Here is a 19530-nt window from a genome sequence, read left to right on the forward strand (position 1 = left end):
GGGACGGTTAAGTAGGATGAGCATCCCCACCAATCCCCCATCATCCCCATATGAAGAATACTTCTGTGGGGATACTCAAACCGAGACGAAGGATGAAGTCGTAATAAACAACGTGATGAATACATAGCTTCCATCAGATCCCGCATGTTCAACATCATACCAAGTTAAAGAACTGCTTACCACTCAGCCACTATGTAGTGTATAGGATAAATAGAGTGCTGATCGACATCACGCCAGGTCCCCCTTTTCTCTATCCGCAACCTCAAGTTGCTATGTATGTACGAAATCAATTTTGAAAATTCATTCATTACATAGGTGGATGACGCTGGGATAACCCATGTTATCCTTCACATGGCGCAAACTTTCACTGCCATAGCATAGCAGATGTAGAAGCGTATTTTCGTCAATACGAGAAGCCGGGCTAAAGCACATATTTTCATGACAAGCAAACCCGAGTGGGATTTGCAAGGCAGAAAAGATTGGGTCGATTATTTACCAGTACCGCTGACGGTCGACCATTCTGTAGCTTCGACGCAATCACGCAAGGAATGAACCCCTTTATCTGAGATCGTTGTTCTCTCCCTTGCTTGCTTGCGTGGCTGCCGATGCGACAATGGCCCACCAACGTCCCAAGAACACGTTGCGGGCGAAGAAAAATGCCTACCTACCTACCTTACTTACTACCTCGTCGGCCTTAACGACCACAGCACTTCCCGGCCTCTCGCTCCTAAGAAGATGCCGTTTTGGGCCCTGACGAGGATACATCATACCACACTCGAAACCCTAATCTTGAAACTGTCTTGGGTCGAGTCCTACATACGATTCACATGCAGTCCGGGCTCGGAGGTGATCAACAACAGATCAGCGACGCCGGGTTTGCTCGCCCCCACGCGGCGCAAAAACGGCTCGGAGACCTGGAGGCTGTCTAGCGTTACATATTAATGAATAGAGGAATGGCAATCCCGGCCTTTCCACATGGCAGCATGTATGTATGTGTGTATGTATGTATGTATATGTATGTGCAATGTAGCACCTACATACAGCGACAACACTACCTAAATTAAGGTCCCCAATATACCGTCAACTAAGACCCGGGCCTCCTAATTTTAGGGGGTATAACAGGCGACGGAAAGCATAACGATGATCTAATGACTTCATGACAGGTAGTTACTACGGTATGTAAGCTTAGGTACCTAAGGCACAATGTGACCAGCGCATATATATACATATAGCCCGAATTGTGACCACAGGCCAACAAAGCCAACATCATCGCCGTAAGATGGCACGGTGGAAGCAATCGCGACACATCAGCCATCATCATCATCTCACCAATTTTATCATTACGTATATTACAACTTACCTGAGCTTTGTGCTATATTGGCCGCGCAATTATTTCGTTTACGTTGACCGCTCTTCCGCCTCCCTATCCGCATCCGCGGGCTGGGAAAAATAATGATAATCATTATCACGTATCGATCAAGGCGCAAGGGCACGGTTGTACATATGTATATAGTAATTAACGTGACGCGCAATAGGGCACACACTCAATTCCTAGAAATAACAATTCGGGGTTTGGAAAGTAACAAGCCATTCAAATCACAGTTACATATACCCAGCGAGAAATCGACGCGCCAACTATAATTAAATTACAAACTTCAAAAATACCTAGTCGATCCGTCAGCTCGCGCAGATGCGCCACGATCGATGAGTTACCTCCTATGTAGAGCAAGCCAGCAAGCCAGCAAGCCTCGCATGCAAGGTACATATCCAGACACGGGCCGACGGTCTAGGCCATATAGGCGGTCAGCAATGCCATCTAAATTTTCAAAAAAAGGGAAGACGTCGTCCAGACAAAGGAGTAGAACATAAGACAGCATAAGCATAGCATTAGTCATTCTCATCCGAGACATCTTCGCAGCCTACAAAGACTATGTAGGTATTACTCATCATTGCTCATAAGTTATGTATTCAGACCGGCCTCACTACGCCGCTACATGCAATGTCAAGGTAATAGACCAGCCGTCTCGTCCAGCGCCTTGTTTAATAATTCCGTCGCGATGGGGTCTTGGGGGTGGATGGCGAGCGCCTGGTGCAGCACTTCGACAGCCAGGTCGAACTTCCCTCCTTGTTCCATGTATATCAAGCCCTTCGCCGCGAATATGGACGCGTCTTTGCCGCCCTGCCTCAAGACCTCGTCGAACTGGTCTAGTGCCTCGTCGTAGCGCTTGGCGCGACGGTATGCGTGTGCCAGATTAATGCGTGCTGAGATCCAAGCATTAGGTTCCGAGTCGATATCCTCTGCGACTTCGAGAGCCTTCAGGAAGAGCGTAGCAGCGTCCTGAGGTCGGTCTTGGTGGTAATAAACGACACCCATCTCATTAAGCAACAACGGGTCCGTCTTGCAGAGGCCGTACGCCGTCTTGAGGAATTCGTCGGCCAGAGTCATGTTATTGAGCGCGTGGTTCTGCATCCCCAGGAAGACCTGGGGCAGATGCGTACCCATAAACAGTCGGGCCGCCGTGGAGTACGCCGATATAGCCTGGTCGTGCTCGCCCTCGGCCGCAAATGTGTGCGCGAATCCGATCCAGGCCGGCCCGAAGTGCGGATCCATCATGCTAGCTTTACTAAAGTAGCGCCTGGCTTCGGCGATCTTGTCGATGGCGAAGTAGTAAATACCAACGGCGAGCCATGTGCAGGGTTCTTCCGGATGTGTGTCAGCGAGGTCATGCGAGATCAGGAAGAGTACGTTTTTCATCCTGAGTTCGTACAGGCAAGCTAAGTGTAAGGGATATATGCTGAAATTGTATTTGTCTTCTTGAAGCACAGACTCGGTAATTGCGAGCGCATCTTTGTATCTGCATTGAGTGTACAATAAATCTGCTCGGGCAAGTAGTAGGTCAGGGTTTGAGGCGAGGTTATAATGCGTAGATAGAGTCTCGCAAGCAGTTGTGAAGGATGCTGGGTTCCTGTACTTGGAGAGTCGGGTGGTGTAGAGCATCTTCGTAAATTCGGCAGCCTCCTGCGAGGAAGATGAGTCTCCAGAGACGTTAATAGCATCGAAATCCAGAGACTCCAAAAACTGCCATTCCTCGTCGGGAGACATAAGTGAGTTCTTCATTAGCTGTTGAAATGCCTCGAAGCATTGGACGTCGATGCGAACAGCATCTTTGTAACACTCCTTCGCCCGATCGAATGCGTTCTGCTTAGCATAGCATATGCCTCGTAGAAAGCACATGGCGGCTTCGAAGCGCTTGTTAGCTGCTTCTTCCTCTGATAGCCCATCTCTGCGCTCGTGCGCTTTGATGGCGCCTCTTCCATGGTGAGAGGCAGTACGTGTGCTCGTGTGCTGAATTTTGCGCTTAGTTGCAGGATTAGAAATTAAGTGTGTGGGATTCCGTTCCCCAAGCACCACAAGGGCTTCGTCGAACCGGGACTGTTTGATAAAGCAGTGAGCGGCCAGGTATCGACAAGAGGGGTTCCGGGAAATAAGGTCCTGTTTGGATAGGAAGGTCTGGGCTCTAGTATAGTTCCCAGTAGCGAAATGAACTTGCGCCAGCCAAAACGCGTCATTGTCGTCGTCTACAGGACAAGTTTAGCATGGACTTCGGACATAAACAACAAATATCAAACCCACTAGTTAATGCTAAAAGTTTGTCCCCAATGAAAATAGCAGACTCGTACTGTGCTTTATTTAAGGCGTCTTGCCTCCATTCTCGAAGGAAGCTTTCCATAATTTTGTAACTCTCTGGGCGGGCTCATAGATATTGAACGAAGTGAAGCTTGGTCCAAATCCTGCCCTGGGGTATTCTGGTGAGAAGGGAAGACGCGTTTAGGCCTTCCTACCGCGGAATAATATAGAAACCCTTAAGTACTATGATAGCACATTCAATTCAGCTTCATAGATTTTACGGTCGCGTTACTAAACGGAGTTGTAGACAATGGCTTTTTGATGTATTGTACGGTATCTTTTCTGTTCACGTGCATTTGACTTTTGGCGGTTAGATTCGACCTTCTAGCGCGTAGTGGGGCTTGCATTACAAAGGTACCTCACCTGAGAAAAGCTGGGCCAGCACTAATAACTCCACTAGTCCAATAGTGCTGGGTAGGGTAACCGCTCCTTCAGCTGCAAGGACAAATACTTTTGAGCCGCATTATATTTAACCTTACCTAACTTATAACTTTTGTCAACTAAATATTTACATTAGCTAGGCTTCCTTACTGCTTTGGGTACAAAATTCAGTTAATTATATTATATCTCAAAAGCGTAAAGCTATAATATAACATAAGATTCACCCTTGCTAAAGGTCATGAAAATGACTTCTTTGATATTGTATCAACTCTTATTATTATTCACCTATAGTTGAGAAACTCTTTAAGTGCCAAGTCGAATAACCTATTCCTTTCTATCGGTTTAGGAATACACTTGAGACTACCTTACTCTAGCACAATGTGCATCTAAAGGAATAACTTACTATAGGAGTCCGAGCTACGTCATAGCAGAACTCTAAATATAATGACAAGCAATAGCATAGGCGGTGGCTTCAACCATTAGTCTATATGATTATGTTAGGTCAGTTATGACAAGCTCGGTATAAAGAAAAACTGTGCTCACGTACTGTTCTCAGATGCCTACATGTAGCTTAGGCGTTCCCTATTAGAATAAAGCTATCACACAATAATACAAACTTGCAGTCTAGTCACCATGATAGTTATTATTGTTAAGCTCAAAGCTAATATATATATCTAAATGCTCTCGCTCCCAATATATTTTATCCGTCGCAATATAGCACAATAAATGCAAGAAAGGGGCTAATCGTACTCACCAGGACCAACCTTTCTACCCGAATACTTCGAGTTCTCTTTACCTAACACTAGTTACTTAACCGACTAAACAGACACTTCTCCCGCCGATATGCACCCCCTAACTTTCAGCGTCGAACTAGAAGCCGTATACTTCTTCAGCCTTCGCCCTATCGACATCTACAATGATCCACGCCTAGCCCCCGTGGTTGACATGTCGCCCCAAGGGAACCCGGGTTTTACAATACATAATTACAACCGCTGGGATGATATGAAAGCCGAGATGATACGCCGCGTATCGTTCGCGATCAAAAACTGTCTTTCCGAACTCCCCCAATCCTGCCGTGGCGAGGTTGTCTCCCTAGAAGGTGATCCCGTATCAAGTCAGTACCAAGAATGGAGGGTCGAATCCGGCAAGGCCACCGTAAAGCGAGACTCTAGACCCCGGCCAGAATACGAGGGTCTTTGGGAGATCGATCTAGAGGTCCAGTCACCGCTGATGTATGCCACCGAAGTCAGCTTCGAAGAAGTCGAGGCTGTCACCAACATGTTACGTGCTACTTTTCGAGCTGCAGTCCCGCCATATTGTGGAATGCGCGTATTCGTCGGCGCAGGATCCAACTCAGTCCCCTTGCCAACTTTTATAAAAATAGCTGCCATTTGCTGGGCTAGTGACCGGATCCTACAGAAAATGCATCCTATTTCGCGCCACTACGACAGATGGCGCAAAGGTCCGCGCGAAACGGCTCGAGTCGATCAAGGAGAAGAGGCGGAACAGGCAGAAGCTAGACCTGGTGAAAAGCAAAATATCCCCATACAAGAGTATATCAATAAAGCGCGGCCGAAAAGACTCTTAACTGAGTTCAAGCGCACGTTGCCGCGTAGCAGACTTAATATTATCCTCTCCCAAGAACGAAATATATACTTCAATACATACGAAGTTCACCGTCCCGATCAGCCATTGGAGCCTATTACCCGTCCCGATATCCTGCAAGGCGCCATACAACTCTTCAGCTGTCGCAGTCACGGCGCAGTCGCGAACCTAATAAATACCAACTCGCTCGGCGCATACAACTTCAACCACTACAGCGACGAAGAGACAGAAGAGAAAGATACCAAGGCAACAGTTGAATTCTGCACGGCAGCCGGTTCGCTAGACGGCCACTGGGTATCAACGCATGCCCGAATCTGTACTGGCATCGCACAATTTGTCGCCAGCGCCCCGGAGGAGAATGTGTGGCGGATGATTTACGAGTGCCACGGCGCGGAGATCGACAAGACCGGGTACGACGTTATCGATCTCCTATTAGATCTCGGCTTGGCGAAGGAGGCTGAAACCGTGCAGTACAGGTTAAAGATGGGCAGCTATTTTAGGGAGACGCTCCGATCATTCTTGACGAGTGAGGCTATAACTTACGAAGACGGTGTCGCAGACGGAAACCATGAAACAGACCAAGCCATGCGTTCGGGGCGGGCGCATTGAACGTACATATATGTTCAGTTTTGGCATTTTTGATACTTTAGTGTCGAACACCAATTGTTTGGATAAATATGGATCAATAGATTCGTACATGATATTTAGAGGAGAACAAATGCTCCTACATAATGCTAACATTCATGCCCAGGAATAGGATAATAAAAGAATCTCCTTCCCACGGAGATCTTTCTCTTTTAACGTTAGCAGCAGTAAGAACGGGGTCGCACAAGAGATTTACTATGTACGCTTCGTATGTCTCCGCGAATTACGAAGTAATATAACCCGTGCTGGGCGACTAAGCCATGGAGAGAAAAGGAGATATTTTACGACGTCGTTAATAATAACCAGCATGTAGGATTTGGGGCTGGGGTCGTATCCCGCACGTGCAAGCCAAGTATAGCAGCCTCGTTATTGGCGAGATTAGAGGCTCCCCTAGCTCCCTGGCGACGATTCTCTACACTTGTGGCGACTGCCAAGGGTTGGTGTGGTGCGTGACGTAAGTACAATTCAACCAAGCCCGTGCCGTCTTTGCCGACTGTTCGTGGGCTTTATTTATCGAGAAAAAAAAGGGGAAGATTGGCATTATGGAAACGGTAGAATTATCTGAAACTGGAAAACAGATCTAGGTAATAATAATAGAAGATATTGTCAGATTATTATATTTTCTTGTATAGAATCAGATTCCATAATATGAATAAATTACAAGAAAACCACTTACAGGATTGTAAAGTGAGTAGTTATTCTACTGTTTTGCTTTAACTATTCGTAGTCGCCGTCTGGTTACGATGCCGAATATTTATAGGTTAGTGGGCGCTTCCGTAGTCGCGTTGTCGTTAATAAGTACGTTTCCAGCGATACGAAAAGCCGTATATCAACAATTAGACTAATATATATAATTTTCATAGTCTTCTTCTTCATACAGACGGTCGACGTCGACGTCATGTACCAATGGCATCTCCTCGCCCATGGCAAGGGAAAGCCATCGCCTAATACCGTTATAGCGGGCGGAACGCCTTTGCGCATCATGTTCCTAGGCGCTTCGGTCACGCGCGGCGAAGAATCGGTGGGCAATAGAGGGTATCGGAAGCATCTTCGCGATGAGCTCACGTCACGGGGTAATCCGGTCAACTGCGTCGGCTTCAACCGGTTCGGCAACTTTCCCGACAACGACGTTGAAGGCTATAGTGCAAATCGGATCAGGCAGGTCCGCAAACACGCAGAGCAGTCGGTGCCATACTTGCAGCCGAACCTCGTGCTTATACAGGTCGGCACCAGCGATTGTTTCCAAAACGACGACACCGCCAACATCATGTCGCGAATGCGCGATCTGGTCGAGTATCTGCTAGAAGCCTCGCCGCGGGCTACGGTCATCATGTCGACCATCGTAACGACCCCAAGGATGGAGTTCGAGCCGTGTATGAAGAGCGCCAACGCCCAGATCCGGCAGGCAGCTACCGATCTGATCCGGGAGGGGAGGCCGGTGGCGCTGGCGGAAATGCATTACGACCAGGAACTCCCCCGCCGGCCCAGGCCCGAAGACATCGGCCACGACAAGATTCACCCTACCAGCTCGGGGTACTTCATGATGGCGGATATATTCATGGAGAAGATCCGCGAGGTCGAAGAGAAGGGTTTCTTAAAGTACCCTGTGGACAACGGCATCCCTGCCGACGGCGAGGCTAGCAGGGAGGTGGAGGATAAGTTGAAGGAAAAAGCGGAAAAGGAACATCCTCTGAAGAGCTAGACTTGAGGACGGCGGGTCCCTATGGGATGAAGATAACGGTGTTATTTCTGGTCATTTGCGATTTAATTCGGTTGGGCATGGAGCAAGGGTATTTCTGGGATTTCTCCGGGTCTGGGAACAAAGATGGATGATTATCATCCATTGCGGCTGTTTGTACCATAAGAGTACATAGGAAAAAGATACCCTAGATGCTGTCGTTTCACATAGAATTTGGGGAATAGAGGACCTTGGTTTGCGTGACAAATAGAATTCTGCGTTGCTGGTTTGCTACGCATTAATATCAAGATATGAATTGGACAATATAATCTTGGGTTTGGTGACTTGGTTCGAGGGATCCGAAAAGTTTGTTACTCTTGACGTTTGGAAACAGAATGGGAAGAGCCTTCGAGATGTAATTTGATACGTAATTATATCAGCTTGGTTATGTGTTAACATGGAAGGTGTGGTGCCTAAGAGATTGAACTAAATAGTTAACTCGAGGTAGAGTTTTTAGGTTTTCCCTTTGAATATAATCTGGATGGCCCCGCGAGTACCTAGTGGAAGAAGATATGCGGAGATAAAATCCATTCGGAAAATTAATACATATCGGATAGATGCATAAGCACTTCAATTGTCAAATAATAAAAGTATCAAACGCATTAACGGAAAGATCAACCCTGTCGAGTCTGTTCCTGCAGAAAGCCAAGACGGCCGGTCCATTCCGACTATTCAATGGTTCTTTCTATCTCTGCACGATCCGAGTTTAGATAAGGTTCACGACTAGCAAAGCTGCCGTCTGTAGGTAGATACATACGTCACCTGCCAGGTACAACGTAACAAAGAGATCGACAGGGTCCTCTAGCGTACCTTAATGTACCTACATGTAGGATCAATTGTATGTAAGGCAAGCAGGGGGTAACTACGTGTAACGCCGTTGCATACAAAACCGCTCGGAATGTTTGTGGAAAGGAAATCTATATTTGAAGTAACGATGCACGCTGCAGAAAATTAAGCTTATATTAACATGCGTGCATATCATGTCCACTATATTAATCTAGGTAACTAGGTTATTTAGGTACCTAATGTATCTGGTGTTGCACTGTAGATAATAATCGGCAAGATCTAGACCACGTGTTTATAAATGAGAAAAGAGCTGGTAACCTATGGCATTGTTTGCATTACGCAGATCTCTTTATATTATTAATAAGAATCAAAACGTGGTAGCATAATGTCGCCATTCTTTGCGGCTTACCGATCCGAATATGGGCTTTGATATGTTGCTCCTTTGTACTAAACTACTTCGACACTTGGGACTAGGGTCTCATGCAAGAAATATTATGGGTTTCTTTCATTAGGACTATAGACCTGTTAAGTACCTGGGTAGGTAGGTATGTAGTCGTTAGATTTATAGGTCAAGCATGTTACCATGTGAGGAGAAAGACTAATAATAAAAACCTCATCAAGTACTCCTTATCTAATTCTACCTTGAGAAAAAATTAAAAAAAATCCAAGTCGGCATTTCAGAAACGGCTACGATCCTTCCCATAACTATGTCACCTTCCTGTTCCTACCTCAGTGAGAGAAAAAAAGTTGTTCCGTTTGTAGCGAATATTGTAGTTGTAAAGACCGGGCATCCCCGAAGGGTACCTAACTAGGGTCTTTTGCTAGAGCACCTGCTGCACTTCTAGAACCACTTCTTGCCACAAAGGGTTGTATGCAGGTACAGACGTTGTGCGGACGTTGTACGGACGTTGTTAGGACGCTGATTGGGTACAATGGTGTGGTTGCCTCCTGTTGCTAGGTTGTATCGTAATAATCTACTTTAACTCGAGTGAATGTTTGTGACTCTAATGTCGGAAAGAGGGCAACAGCTCTTTTGTTCTGTAACAGAGGCATCTACGACGGAATCCCCTTGCCCGTCATAGATGTCTATATAAACATCTGCTTCTTCCAAGTGTAGAGTTGTTTTATTCAGTCAGAGATCCATCAGACTACTCATCCAACCCAGTCACTCCTTAATCCTCACTACAGTCTTTCTCTATTATTACTACCAATCACTATCATTGCCCAACATGCTCTTCAGCAAGACTCTCTCTCTCGTCGCCTCGGCCGTTGCCGTCTGTGCCTCGACCATTCCCGCCTCTGTCCAGGCCCGCGGCAGCATCTCCGTGACGCCTCACGACCGCTACTCGTCATCTGCAGGCGTACTTGGCTGCAAGATCGACACCAACCGCGTGGCATACTGGCCTTCCAACGTCGACTGCAATCACCTGTGCGTTAAGGTCTCCGCCAAAGGTCGCAGCGTACACCTCCTGAAGGTTGACACCTCGGGCGGTGCCCACGACATCTCCTACGATGCCTGGAACTACCTCGTCACCGGCAAATCAGCTCGCGATGCACCCACCATGGGTGGTGGCATCGACGCCACTTGGGAGAACGCCCCCCTATCCGACTGTGCCCATCTCATCAAAGAGCCCAAGGGCCGCCTTGCCCTCTCTGCCGCCAACGGCATGAACTTCTTCGGCACCTGCGGCAACACCAAGACCGCCCTGTACAACATCGCCAACCCGGTGTGCACCAGAGGCTACGACGAGGTGTGCACCCTTGCGGCCGGCGCCAACCAGGCCACCTGCCCACACACTCTCGGCTCTCTCAATGCTTTGACCTCTCAGCCCGTCTGGAACATTGACTACGGCACTGGCAAGCTATCACTTGCAGTTTAAGGGTCGACTATCTAAAGTCTAGACTCCTTGAGAATTTATCGCGATGGATTAAGGGGTTCACCACATGTAACCTGTTGTGATACGGGCAAAAAGATATAAACCAAAAATAAAAGGAGGCAACTGCACTTAGGCAGTTTGTGAGACAATTCTCTATATGAGATATTAGTTTAGAATGAATACCAGAACATAGCACTTACTAAATCAGATTTCGTGACTTGATTATGTGTAGTGTCCATAAGGGGCTAAGTGACTTATAATATGCCTACCACACTCGTATCTTATATGTACCTTAATATCAAGCGAGACTAAATTCTTAAACTATAGTTTGTATTTGATACCAAGCTACCTATCTGACCGTTGGACTACCTCCTATCCGAACCTTGTACCTATTTACCTTTTACAATGATGTACATGAAACATGAACGCACCAAACACCCCTTGCAATGCGAATAGCAGTCGTTGGAATAAAGGATCCAAATGCAGAAAGATTATAGCCCTCCTGATCCCCTAGTAGCAGAAAACGCATCAAAGTCCAAGCTGCCATGTCCATATTCCCCATTCATCCGTGTTCAGCGCGAGCTGTTCGTTATTTTGCGCCGTCGTTTGCTGTTACGTCCAATTACGTCCCTAGGGTCGTGCGGACCCTTCCTAATCTTACATCATATCAACTTCCCAAGTATGCTCGCTCTAAGCGACTTTTGCTTACTTCTTTACCTAAGTTGATGATGCCTCTAAACATCCGTACTAGACACCTGGCCAACGCAGGCGCAAGCCATCCACCCATCGACCGTATAGGACATCCGAAAGCTGTTTACAGTGCTCCATACCCGGCTGAGGGTCGCGGCCAGGGTATTTTGCCTGCAGTGCGACCTTCTCTGGGTCTTTCTCCCTCTTCTCAGGACTTCCAACACCGTTCACTGTCACACTCCCCTGTCGTCTTTTGTGACTCTTCAGATGAGGGTTGCTAGCCGCCAGGACAAGCTTTGTTGGACTTTGGTTTTGGCTGGTTGGTGTTTGACTCTTAATAACCACCGTACCCATACCCTGTGGTGTTGTGGGATCAAACCCCTTCATAGAACCCCCTGAATCCTGCTGCAAGAATGCATTCGACAATTTGGTGTCTTGCGAAATAGCAGAGTTCAAATTGCGCAAAAGATGGTAGGCACCTTCAGGATCAACCGAGTCTAATAGTGCAAGAGCGTCAGATAGCTTACCCAATGCCTCCCGCTTAGCCATACTCGATGTTTGGGCATGCAGCTCTGCGAGTGTAGGCTCGACCGCCTTAGAGTATAAGCGCCGTCCGAGCACAGCCTCCTTGCTGGTTGCTTCAACAGCACCAGGGCGCTTATTTTCATCCGAGAGTATGTGGATCGAGTCCGAGGAGGCTACCTGGCCAGATGTGGAAGTGTCGGAAGGCACTCTTCTGAAAAGACGTTGTGACGACCCCGAGTTACCGAACGACATATCTGGCTGGAGAGGACGTCTAATTGCAGGGGCTGGTGGACCACGTACAGACCCAGAATTAGAAATCTGTGCTAGAGAGGATTGTCTCCGCATTGTAGCCTTACGCATCGTGACCGGGGCTGGAGCTGGTGACGAAGGTTGCAATGGGGCATCCTTGAGGTCCATCCTACGCAATGCTTCTTCAGTAGAGAAGATTGAGGATGGTTTCCGAGACTTGACAGTTGGTTGCCTGGGAACGACGGACCTGACCGTGTCAAAGACCCATTCATCTTGATCGTCCTTTGGAGAGAAGTCTCGTAATGTTTCTTGATAGAATGCTCTGCTTCTCTTCTTGGTTTTCGTGGCATCGTACTTGCGTCGTCGCTCGATCAACTCCTGTAGCGCTTCCACTTTCCCCGAAGACCTAACAAATCGGTGCTTTAGCAGGTCCCTCGCTGACGGCCGGCGATCCGGGTCCTTCATGAGACACTGCGATACGAAGTCTCTGAAGTCTTTTGAGAAATTACCCTCTAGTCTAGGGGGTGGGTTCTTTGGAATATGAAACAAGGCTTTCATGGGGTGGAGATTAGCGTGGGGCGGTTCTCCGTTTGCCATTTCAATAGCCGTGATTCCCAAAGACCAGATGTCAGCTTTAAAGTCGTAGCCAGCTTGCTGAATGACTTCGGGCGCCATCCAAAAGGGTGTGCCAACAAAGGTATTACGTTGCGATTTAATGTTTGTAAGTTGAGCTGCAACACCAAAGTCGGCTAGCTTAACCTTGCCCGACTCTGAGAGGAGGATATTGGCAGCCTTGATATCTCTGTGAATCTTTCCCTCGGCATGGAGGTACTCTAGACCACGAAGTAGTTCGCGACATATTATGGCAATGTGCGTCTCACTAAAGACTGATGGTTCGGGTTTAAGCTAGGAAGAATGATAGGTCAGATCTAGAAACCGTGCGCAGCGTAACGAGATATAATTACCAGGTCAAGACAGGATCCACCTCCAAGGTATTCCATAACAATCCATAACTTGCTTCCCCGCAAGAAGCTAGCCTTGTACTGCGTTACGTATGAGCTAGCACAAGTACTCAAGACTGAGATCTCAGCCTGGATATCTTGGATATCATCATCGGTAGACTCAAGGTCAATCTGTGCGGCTCCAAATTAGCAGCTTGAACTAATGCGCCGGGGTTTGCGATCAGTGTGCCACTTACGTGCTTGATAGCAACAACTTCGCCCGTTGCTTTCTCAATACCCTTGTATACTATTCCAAAGCTACCACCTACATGAGATACAAGGTCAGCGCTCATTGTCCCTATTGCCAAATTGCGGCGTGGTTAGAACCGAGGTGAACACGTACGGCCAAGTTCCTCAAGGACTTGATAATGACTTGCGATAGCCTCGGACCCCATGTTGCCGACAGAGCTCCTGCTCTAGGGCTTCAATGCTTGTAACTTGTCTTATAGCTTGTAGAATTGTGAAATGTTGAAGCTAAGTTTACCGAAAGTAAATATCGAGACTCGCACTTAAAAGCGGTAGAGTAGCTAGAGACCGAGCAAAACAAGACCTAACACCAAACGGCGCAATGCGAAAGATGGGTTGCTATGTATTATACAAACAGCGAAAAGAGCGGCATGGAGATTCAAGTCTGGTTGCTAGGAAGAGCTGGGAAGAGCTGCGACAGCTGGCAATTAAACCAGCGCCAGGGAGGATCTTTGGTAGGAAGTGATAATAATCTGTGATAAGTGTTGGAGAAGCCGGTTGTCAGGGCACAAGGTTTAACAAAGCTCTAAAAAAGTAACAAGCTCTAAAAAGGAGCTATGGCCAACAACAGATTGCTGTTTTGGGGGTAGCGTGGAGCCTATTAGGGAGCTTTCCAGGTGTTATCCGTGTTATCCTGGCCGTTATCCGTGGTCATGTACTATGGATATGCCGAATCTAGGAAATTTAATAAGATTATCACTCCGTCAGATAGCCTTTACCGTTTGAACAACAGGGGGGGAAAACTCAACGGGTCTTTCTCCTGTAACTTCGTGATGTTTTTCATGGTGGCTATCCGAGAAAGATATCTAAAAAAGAAAAAAAAAGGGTAAAAAAGCGGAAAAGGATGCATATAGAAAGCACACAATAGACGCAGCTATCCTCTGGTGACTTACATTACATGCCAGGGCTTACATAGTACATTAGTGCCATCGACAGATACATGCATGTACTTGGTACATACCTAGGTACATTTAATGCGAACCAGGTCTGTCAGCTCTGCTAGGGTTATTCTGATTTGTGAATTGGGCAGGTATGGGGTAAACAAGGTGCATCTGTATCGGTACTTTAAGCCTTATGTGCGTGAGGTGTATCATATGTACATACATACATACATTGCTCCATGATTGTGCATGTTGTGGTTTCACATCATACCAACATTATTATGTACCTAATGTACGTACGTGTATATTTATTTAGCAGCAGCAAATGATTCATTAAGTTGAATTCGAAGTTATAATTATATTCTTCATACTATGAAGAAAATTTTAATAATTTTTGAATTTTCAATTTATTTAAATACCTATAAAAGATGGTGTTATTAATGCTCCGTTTGTAAATCTTGATTCTATGTTAATAAGGTCCTTAATGTACAATTGCATTACTCAAGACCTTGGATATTGTACATAGTGACGTATGTACTCGTACTTAATGTAAGTGCGGGAAGGAAACGCCCTGCGCCGCTAGATTTACGGGTCTCAAAGCTTAGTGGTTACCCGGCAACGATTACGAGACCCCTCTGTTTTCATTCGGTGGTTACGCCAAGGTAACTAACTGTAACCTGTTCCAATACCGCCCCGAGCTTCTAATATTGAACTTTAGTTATGTTCTAACACCCAGAACATCCCAATCACAATCCAGAGATCTGAATTGATGTGCTGGCATTCTCCAGAGTTTCCCGTTACTGCTTTTTACATACTACCTAACGTTTGCAACCTTCAACATCCCTACCGTTGACTCGTGCTTAGGGCTTAGTACGGCTTAATAGCCATAATAATACAGCGTATTATTGCTAGTATTATTGCTATTATTGCACCGTCTTGTTGATCCCTTTTGAGTCCCCACGAGCAACCACACCGCCTTGGATGCTATTGACTCTACCGACTTTCTCAACTGCGTATTCTGCGTATTTACTCCATCACCCTGCAGCAACCGCCGAATACGCCGCCAGGAATTCAGAATAAACTCAAATTCGCCGAGTTTGTCTGATTTACCTACGCCAACGCCACATCTTCAACCTGGCGAATAGACGATTACCAAGACTTCGAATATCGGCACAATGGGATCAGCACCGCCGCTACCCACGCGGTTTCCGTGCTGGTGTAGAGCCGTATATTCTTGGGGAGGAGAAGTATGCATTTGATTTTTTGTGATATCACGGCGACTTTGTTTACTTTGCTAACCTTCCTTTTAGTCGCAACACGACTTAGGATTTATTGAGGGAGACTTGATAGAATGTCTAAATGCGGGGGATGGATCATGGTGGACTGGCAGATTGCGGCGCAACAAGACTGTTGGCGTCTTCCCGTCCAACTTTGTCGAGGTATTACCTCAAGATTTCCGACCCATTACCAGGTCGGTGAGTCCATTGACAACAAGTAACACGCCGAGCCCTACGAATGCGCCGCAGAAATCCAAGTCGCGAATCTTTCGAAAGCCCTTTGAGGCCTACGCGAAAGCACCTCACTACACAACCGCGAAACAGCCCGAGATAATAAAGCAGCCCGAGGTAATAAGGAAGCTTTCTAACACACCGCCCCGAAAGAATTCGGCCAGTTCAGTTAGGAATAGTACGCGCCAGGCTATTCGGAATATCGAGCGCGATCCGTCACCATCTGAGCTTCGGCGGCACGAATCGAAAGCCCCATCGCCTGCGCCTCCCCCTCCTCAAGCTAGTTCATATATGCCCAGAGCCGCATCTCCTGCCCCCCCTATACATTCATACGGCTCCAGGGGTCCATCCCCAGTTCCGCCGCAGCCATACAACTATCAACGAGAACCCTCTCCCATCCCCCCCTCGCCGGTGCAACACTATGGATCGAGAGGACCATCGCCGGCCCCGTCATTTAGTTTTAAGCCGTACCGGCCTGGAGCAGAGCGCGACTCACCTCCGCCCCCTGCTCCACCGCCCCATCGTCACGTTATCGCTAGGGGAAATTCGACCGCGTCAAATGCGTCTTATGACAATCGACGTCTCCATGAAGGATATCATACACCGCGGGTCCCTTCCCCGAGTCCTCACTCCCCAATCGTTGACGGGTTTACCCCTTCGCCATTACGTGAAGCTATGGACGGCGTAATTGAGCAACTAGACGCATTGGGAATGGCACGCGAGGCGGAGTCACCTGAGCCGCCGTTAGACCCATGGTCTCCCGAGTCCTTCGACTTGGTCCATCATCGAACAAAGAAGAAAGGGCAACCAAGACCGCTAACATCCATTGGTGTGCCATTTCAAGATTCGGGGTACGGATCGTTTGACGGCGGTTCGCCTCAAGATAGTGCACATCACAGCAGCAGCTTTCCAGAGCAACCACTTCCGCAGATAAGCAATTATGTGGAAAGAATGGAGACACGTCTTCGCAAGATGCATCATAAAAGCTCGAGCGCAGGAATTCTTGATCATCGTGATCATGAAGAGGATACAGGCCCCCCACCCCCACCGCCGCCTAAGAACCCCCTATATAGCAGACCTAAGTCTTCGATAGGTGATCACTTCTTTGGAGACCGTAAATCCATCCGCAAACAGAAGTCGTTCTATGACATCGGACAGCAGTTGGATAGAACAGGGACGACAAAGACCAATTCGACAGATGCTTCTTCCGGCAACCGAAGTATAGTAACAAATAGCACGAACCGAAGTCTGATGAGTGGCGTGTCCGCAGGCGGAATTAGCGCTACGAGCGCTGGCAGTCTGGCTAGGAAGCAAAAACGAGCACGGAGCGCACTGGGATTCCGAGACGGCGACGACGAGGAAGATTGGGATGCGAATCGCCCAACCACGCCGTTCACCGGAGTGTCGTATCACCCAAGCCACTCTACATCAGCTTTGCGTCCCCGGTCACAGGTTGGCTTTAACGAAGACGGAATTGCGCCCATTGGGGGTCTCGTGCAGCCTGGAAGTGCTAAACCTAAGAAGCAAAATTTCATTAAGAGGATTCTAGAGGCAACAAAGACCGGTGTTGCCAGTGGTCGTAGTAGTATTGCGATGAGCCCGGGGTCTGGGCAGGTTTCGCCGTCTAAGCGCTCGATGGGTCTCGGGATATCAGCAATTACAGGAGCTAGTAGCACAAACCTATTGCGAGACCCAGCCACAGATATGGGGCTCAGGAATGATGGGGACTGGGTCCAAGTACGGAGAGATGTTAACCGATCGAATACGTTGAGCAAGAATGAGCGCAATGAGCGAAAAGATCGTTGCTTAATGTTGGATTACCCGGCGATAGATCCCGTCGATGAGCTTTATGGGAGCGTCGAAGGGGATGAAGGAGCTGATGGAATGCCGGTTCACGAACCCATCAATTATCAGGTCATAAATCTGAGCCAAGTCGATAAGAACTCTCGCTTCATCAGTAGTTTACCGCCGATGACGACAGCCGTGTCCCTCGCCACGACTTACGTATGCAGACCATACAAAAGTGACGTCCAACGTCTCCGGGCAATTTTCACTTGGGTCGCGGAGAATGTGAATTGGGAGGAAGATTTCGAAGGGGACGTAGATACGCGGCGAGTAATCCAGACAAGGCGAGCATGTCCCCAAGAATACGCTGTTCTCGTCCACGAGATGTGTACTGCGATTGGTATACACTCTGAAGTCGTCCGTGGCTACCTCAAGACTCCCGGCGAGGTCCCCGAAACGGCTATAATGCCTCGATCAAACCATTGGTGGAATGCCGTTATTATTGATAACGAATGGCGCATGATGGATTGTTGTCTTGCAAGTCCTACCAATTCCCGTCGGGGCTTATACTCAAGCGCTGGCAATTCGACCGCGGAGTTTTGGTGGTTCCTCACCCGTCCTGTCGAGCTTTGTTGGACACACATTCCCGAGCACCATAGCCAACAGCATATCTGCCCACCTGTAGCTCATGAAACATTACTCAACCTGCCCGGTGTCTGTCCTCCGTTCTTCAAACAGATGATATCTATGGTGGATTACAATACGTCGTTAACTCGTATCGAAGATCTCGAGATGGTACATATCAAGTTCAACGTGCCCCCTGATATCGAAGTGGCAGCCGAAGTCGAAACTAAGGGGTTCACACGAGACGCAGACGGCGACTTCTTCGAAAGCGGCGAAACAGTGAAGAAACGCGCACTTGCGCAAGCCGACTGGTACGGCGGCATAAAACGGTACACGGTAAAGGCGCTCCTACCAGGCGACGAGGGCAGCGGCATCTTGAAGGTGTACGCTGGCAAGCGCGGTCTTATGCATAGTATTAAAGACATCCCGCACCCTCTCGCTTTCGCCTTGCCGATTATTCACACAGGCGAAAATCCGCCTTACGAGTTTGTTACTCGCCACCCAACACCGCATGCGCAACGTCACGATATCTACGTTGCTCAGCCACAGTGTCAGCGGCTGGCACTCAACAATACCTTCGTCTTCGCCATCCGACAACACCCATCTAGTCCGGCAGGCGGACCGGGCAGCAACCCAGGAGGTACGAGCCCGGTGCCCTTCGCGCGGCCGGCCAGCGCCATGAGCATGACCAGCAGTAGTGCGGCGGGGTCGAATCCGAGCTCGGCTACGGGCAGCATCGCAGGCAAGAAGCCGGCTAAGCTAGCAATCCAGACACCTGGCGGCAAGATCCTGCGGCTCATGCGCAAAGAGGAGCGCGTCGGCAGGTCCGGGATCGGCGTGGGAGGCCGCAGCGCCGACGAGGAGGCCAGCGACGGCGGCACGTGGGAAACCATCATTAAGTGCTCCGAGCGCGGCGTCTGGCGCGGCCTGGTGCTCGCGGACCGGACAGCGCGATGGTGCGTGTTTGCCGAGTGGGTTTGCGTCTGATAAAGGGAAGACCGAAACGAAAGGAAACGAAACGAACAAGGGAAGAAGAAATGAAACTGAAACTGAAACTGTCCAACCAAACCCCAAATTCCGGGGTTCTACTGCTAATGTGCACGTGCTACTGTGGTACTAAGGATGGGGATACGAGGGCAAGGACCCCACGGAGGACCGGACTGGACTGGACTCAAGCTAGGCTAGGCTGCGCGCTGGTTGGTTTTATTAATGGCGGCCGGTGGCTTGTGTACTTGTGGCCGGGCAGTGGCGGTGGTGCAGTATATACCTACATACACGTCTGTCTGCATTTGCGTGGCGTT

At 48.3% G+C, this 19530-nt stretch overlaps 6 protein-coding genes across 6 annotated transcripts; 4 read left to right on the forward strand and 2 right to left on the reverse strand.

The window, feature by feature from the left end:
* Window positions 1-1535: 1535 nt before the first annotated feature.
* F4817DRAFT_323192 (TPR-like protein) lies at window positions 1536-4009 on the reverse strand. The gene is made up of 2 exons (XM_049301482.1): window positions 3635-4009; window positions 1536-3579 (listed from the first exon to the last, which is right to left on the reverse strand). The coding sequence occupies exons 1-2, from the start codon at window positions 3729-3731 to the stop codon at window positions 2003-2005; spliced, it is 1674 nt and encodes a 557-aa protein (XP_049163398.1). The 5' UTR covers window positions 3732-4009; the 3' UTR covers window positions 1536-2002.
* Window positions 4010-4869: 860 nt separating this feature from the next.
* Window positions 4870-6673, forward strand: F4817DRAFT_364635 (uncharacterized protein). The gene has a single exon (XM_049306777.1). The coding sequence runs from the start codon at window positions 4913-4915 to the stop codon at window positions 6281-6283; it is 1371 nt and encodes a 456-aa protein (XP_049163399.1). The 5' UTR covers window positions 4870-4912; the 3' UTR covers window positions 6284-6673.
* Window positions 6674-8232, forward strand: F4817DRAFT_78022 (carbohydrate esterase family 3 protein). Its single transcript, XM_049307884.1, has 2 exons — window positions 6674-7117; window positions 7183-8232. Exons 1-2 carry the CDS (start codon window positions 7063-7065, stop codon window positions 8019-8021), a joined length of 894 nt encoding a protein of 297 aa, XP_049163400.1. The 5' UTR covers window positions 6674-7062; the 3' UTR covers window positions 8022-8232.
* Window positions 8233-10072: 1840 nt separating this feature from the next.
* Window positions 10073-10723, forward strand: F4817DRAFT_355716 (uncharacterized protein; the record flags this gene model as incomplete). Its single annotated transcript, XM_049305689.1, has 1 exon — window positions 10073-10723. The coding sequence occupies one exon, from the start codon at window positions 10073-10075 to the stop codon at window positions 10721-10723; it is 651 nt and encodes a 216-aa protein (XP_049163401.1).
* Window positions 10724-11033: 310 nt separating this feature from the next.
* Window positions 11034-14264, reverse strand: F4817DRAFT_323209 (Pkinase-domain-containing protein). The gene is made up of 4 exons (XM_049301484.1): window positions 13529-14264; window positions 13383-13450; window positions 13150-13317; window positions 11034-13090 (listed from the first exon to the last, which is right to left on the reverse strand). The coding sequence occupies exons 1-4, from the start codon at window positions 13578-13580 to the stop codon at window positions 11468-11470; spliced, it is 1911 nt and encodes a 636-aa protein (XP_049163402.1). The 5' UTR covers window positions 13581-14264; the 3' UTR covers window positions 11034-11467.
* An 899-nt stretch (window positions 14265-15163) lies between these two features.
* Window positions 15164-19327, forward strand: F4817DRAFT_78087 (uncharacterized protein). Its single transcript, XM_049307885.1, has 2 exons — window positions 15164-15559; window positions 15623-19327. The coding sequence occupies exons 1-2, from the start codon at window positions 15488-15490 to the stop codon at window positions 19214-19216; spliced, it is 3666 nt and encodes a 1221-aa protein (XP_049163403.1). The 5' UTR covers window positions 15164-15487; the 3' UTR covers window positions 19217-19327.
* Window positions 19328-19530: the final 203 nt, after the last annotated feature.

This window comes from Daldinia loculata (assembly GCF_022478755.1).
Source record: "Daldinia loculata strain CBS 113971 unplaced genomic scaffold F4817scaffold_2, whole genome shotgun sequence".
Lineage (NCBI taxonomy): Eukaryota > Fungi > Ascomycota > Sordariomycetes > Xylariales > Hypoxylaceae > Daldinia > Daldinia loculata.

Excerpts from the sequence above, each read along its gene's own strand:
- F4817DRAFT_323192 (XM_049301482.1), bottom strand. The coding sequence starts at position 3,731 with ATGGAAAGCTTCCTTCGAGAATGGAGGCAAGACGCCTTAAATAAAGCA. Across the intron at positions 3,580-3,634 it reads CAAACTTTTAGCATTAACTA|ACGACGACAATGACGCGTTT; the intron begins GTGGGTTTGATA and ends CTTGTCCTGTAG.
- F4817DRAFT_364635 (XM_049306777.1), top strand. The coding sequence starts at position 4,913 with ATGCACCCCCTAACTTTCAGCGTCGAACTAGAAGCCGTATACTTCTTC.
- F4817DRAFT_78022 (XM_049307884.1), top strand. The coding sequence starts at position 7,063 with ATGCCGAATATTTATAGGTTAGTGGGCGCTTCCGTAGTCGCGTTGTCG. Across the intron at positions 7,118-7,182 it reads AGTCGCGTTGTCGTTAATAA|TCTTCTTCTTCATACAGACG; the intron begins GTACGTTTCCAG and ends TAATTTTCATAG.
- F4817DRAFT_323209 (XM_049301484.1), bottom strand. The coding sequence starts at position 13,580 with ATGGGGTCCGAGGCTATCGCAAGTCATTATCAAGTCCTTGAGGAACTT. Across the intron at positions 13,318-13,382 it reads AAGTTGTTGCTATCAAGCAC|ATTGACCTTGAGTCTACCGA; the intron begins GTAAGTGGCACA and ends GGAGCCGCACAG. Across the intron at positions 13,091-13,149 it reads GTGGATCCTGTCTTGACCTG|CTTAAACCCGAACCATCAGT; the intron begins GTAATTATATCT and ends CATTCTTCCTAG.
- F4817DRAFT_78087 (XM_049307885.1), top strand. The coding sequence starts at position 15,488 with ATGGGATCAGCACCGCCGCTACCCACGCGGTTTCCGTGCTGGTGTAGA. Across the intron at positions 15,560-15,622 it reads TATATTCTTGGGGAGGAGAA|TCGCAACACGACTTAGGATT; the intron begins GTATGCATTTGA and ends CCTTCCTTTTAG.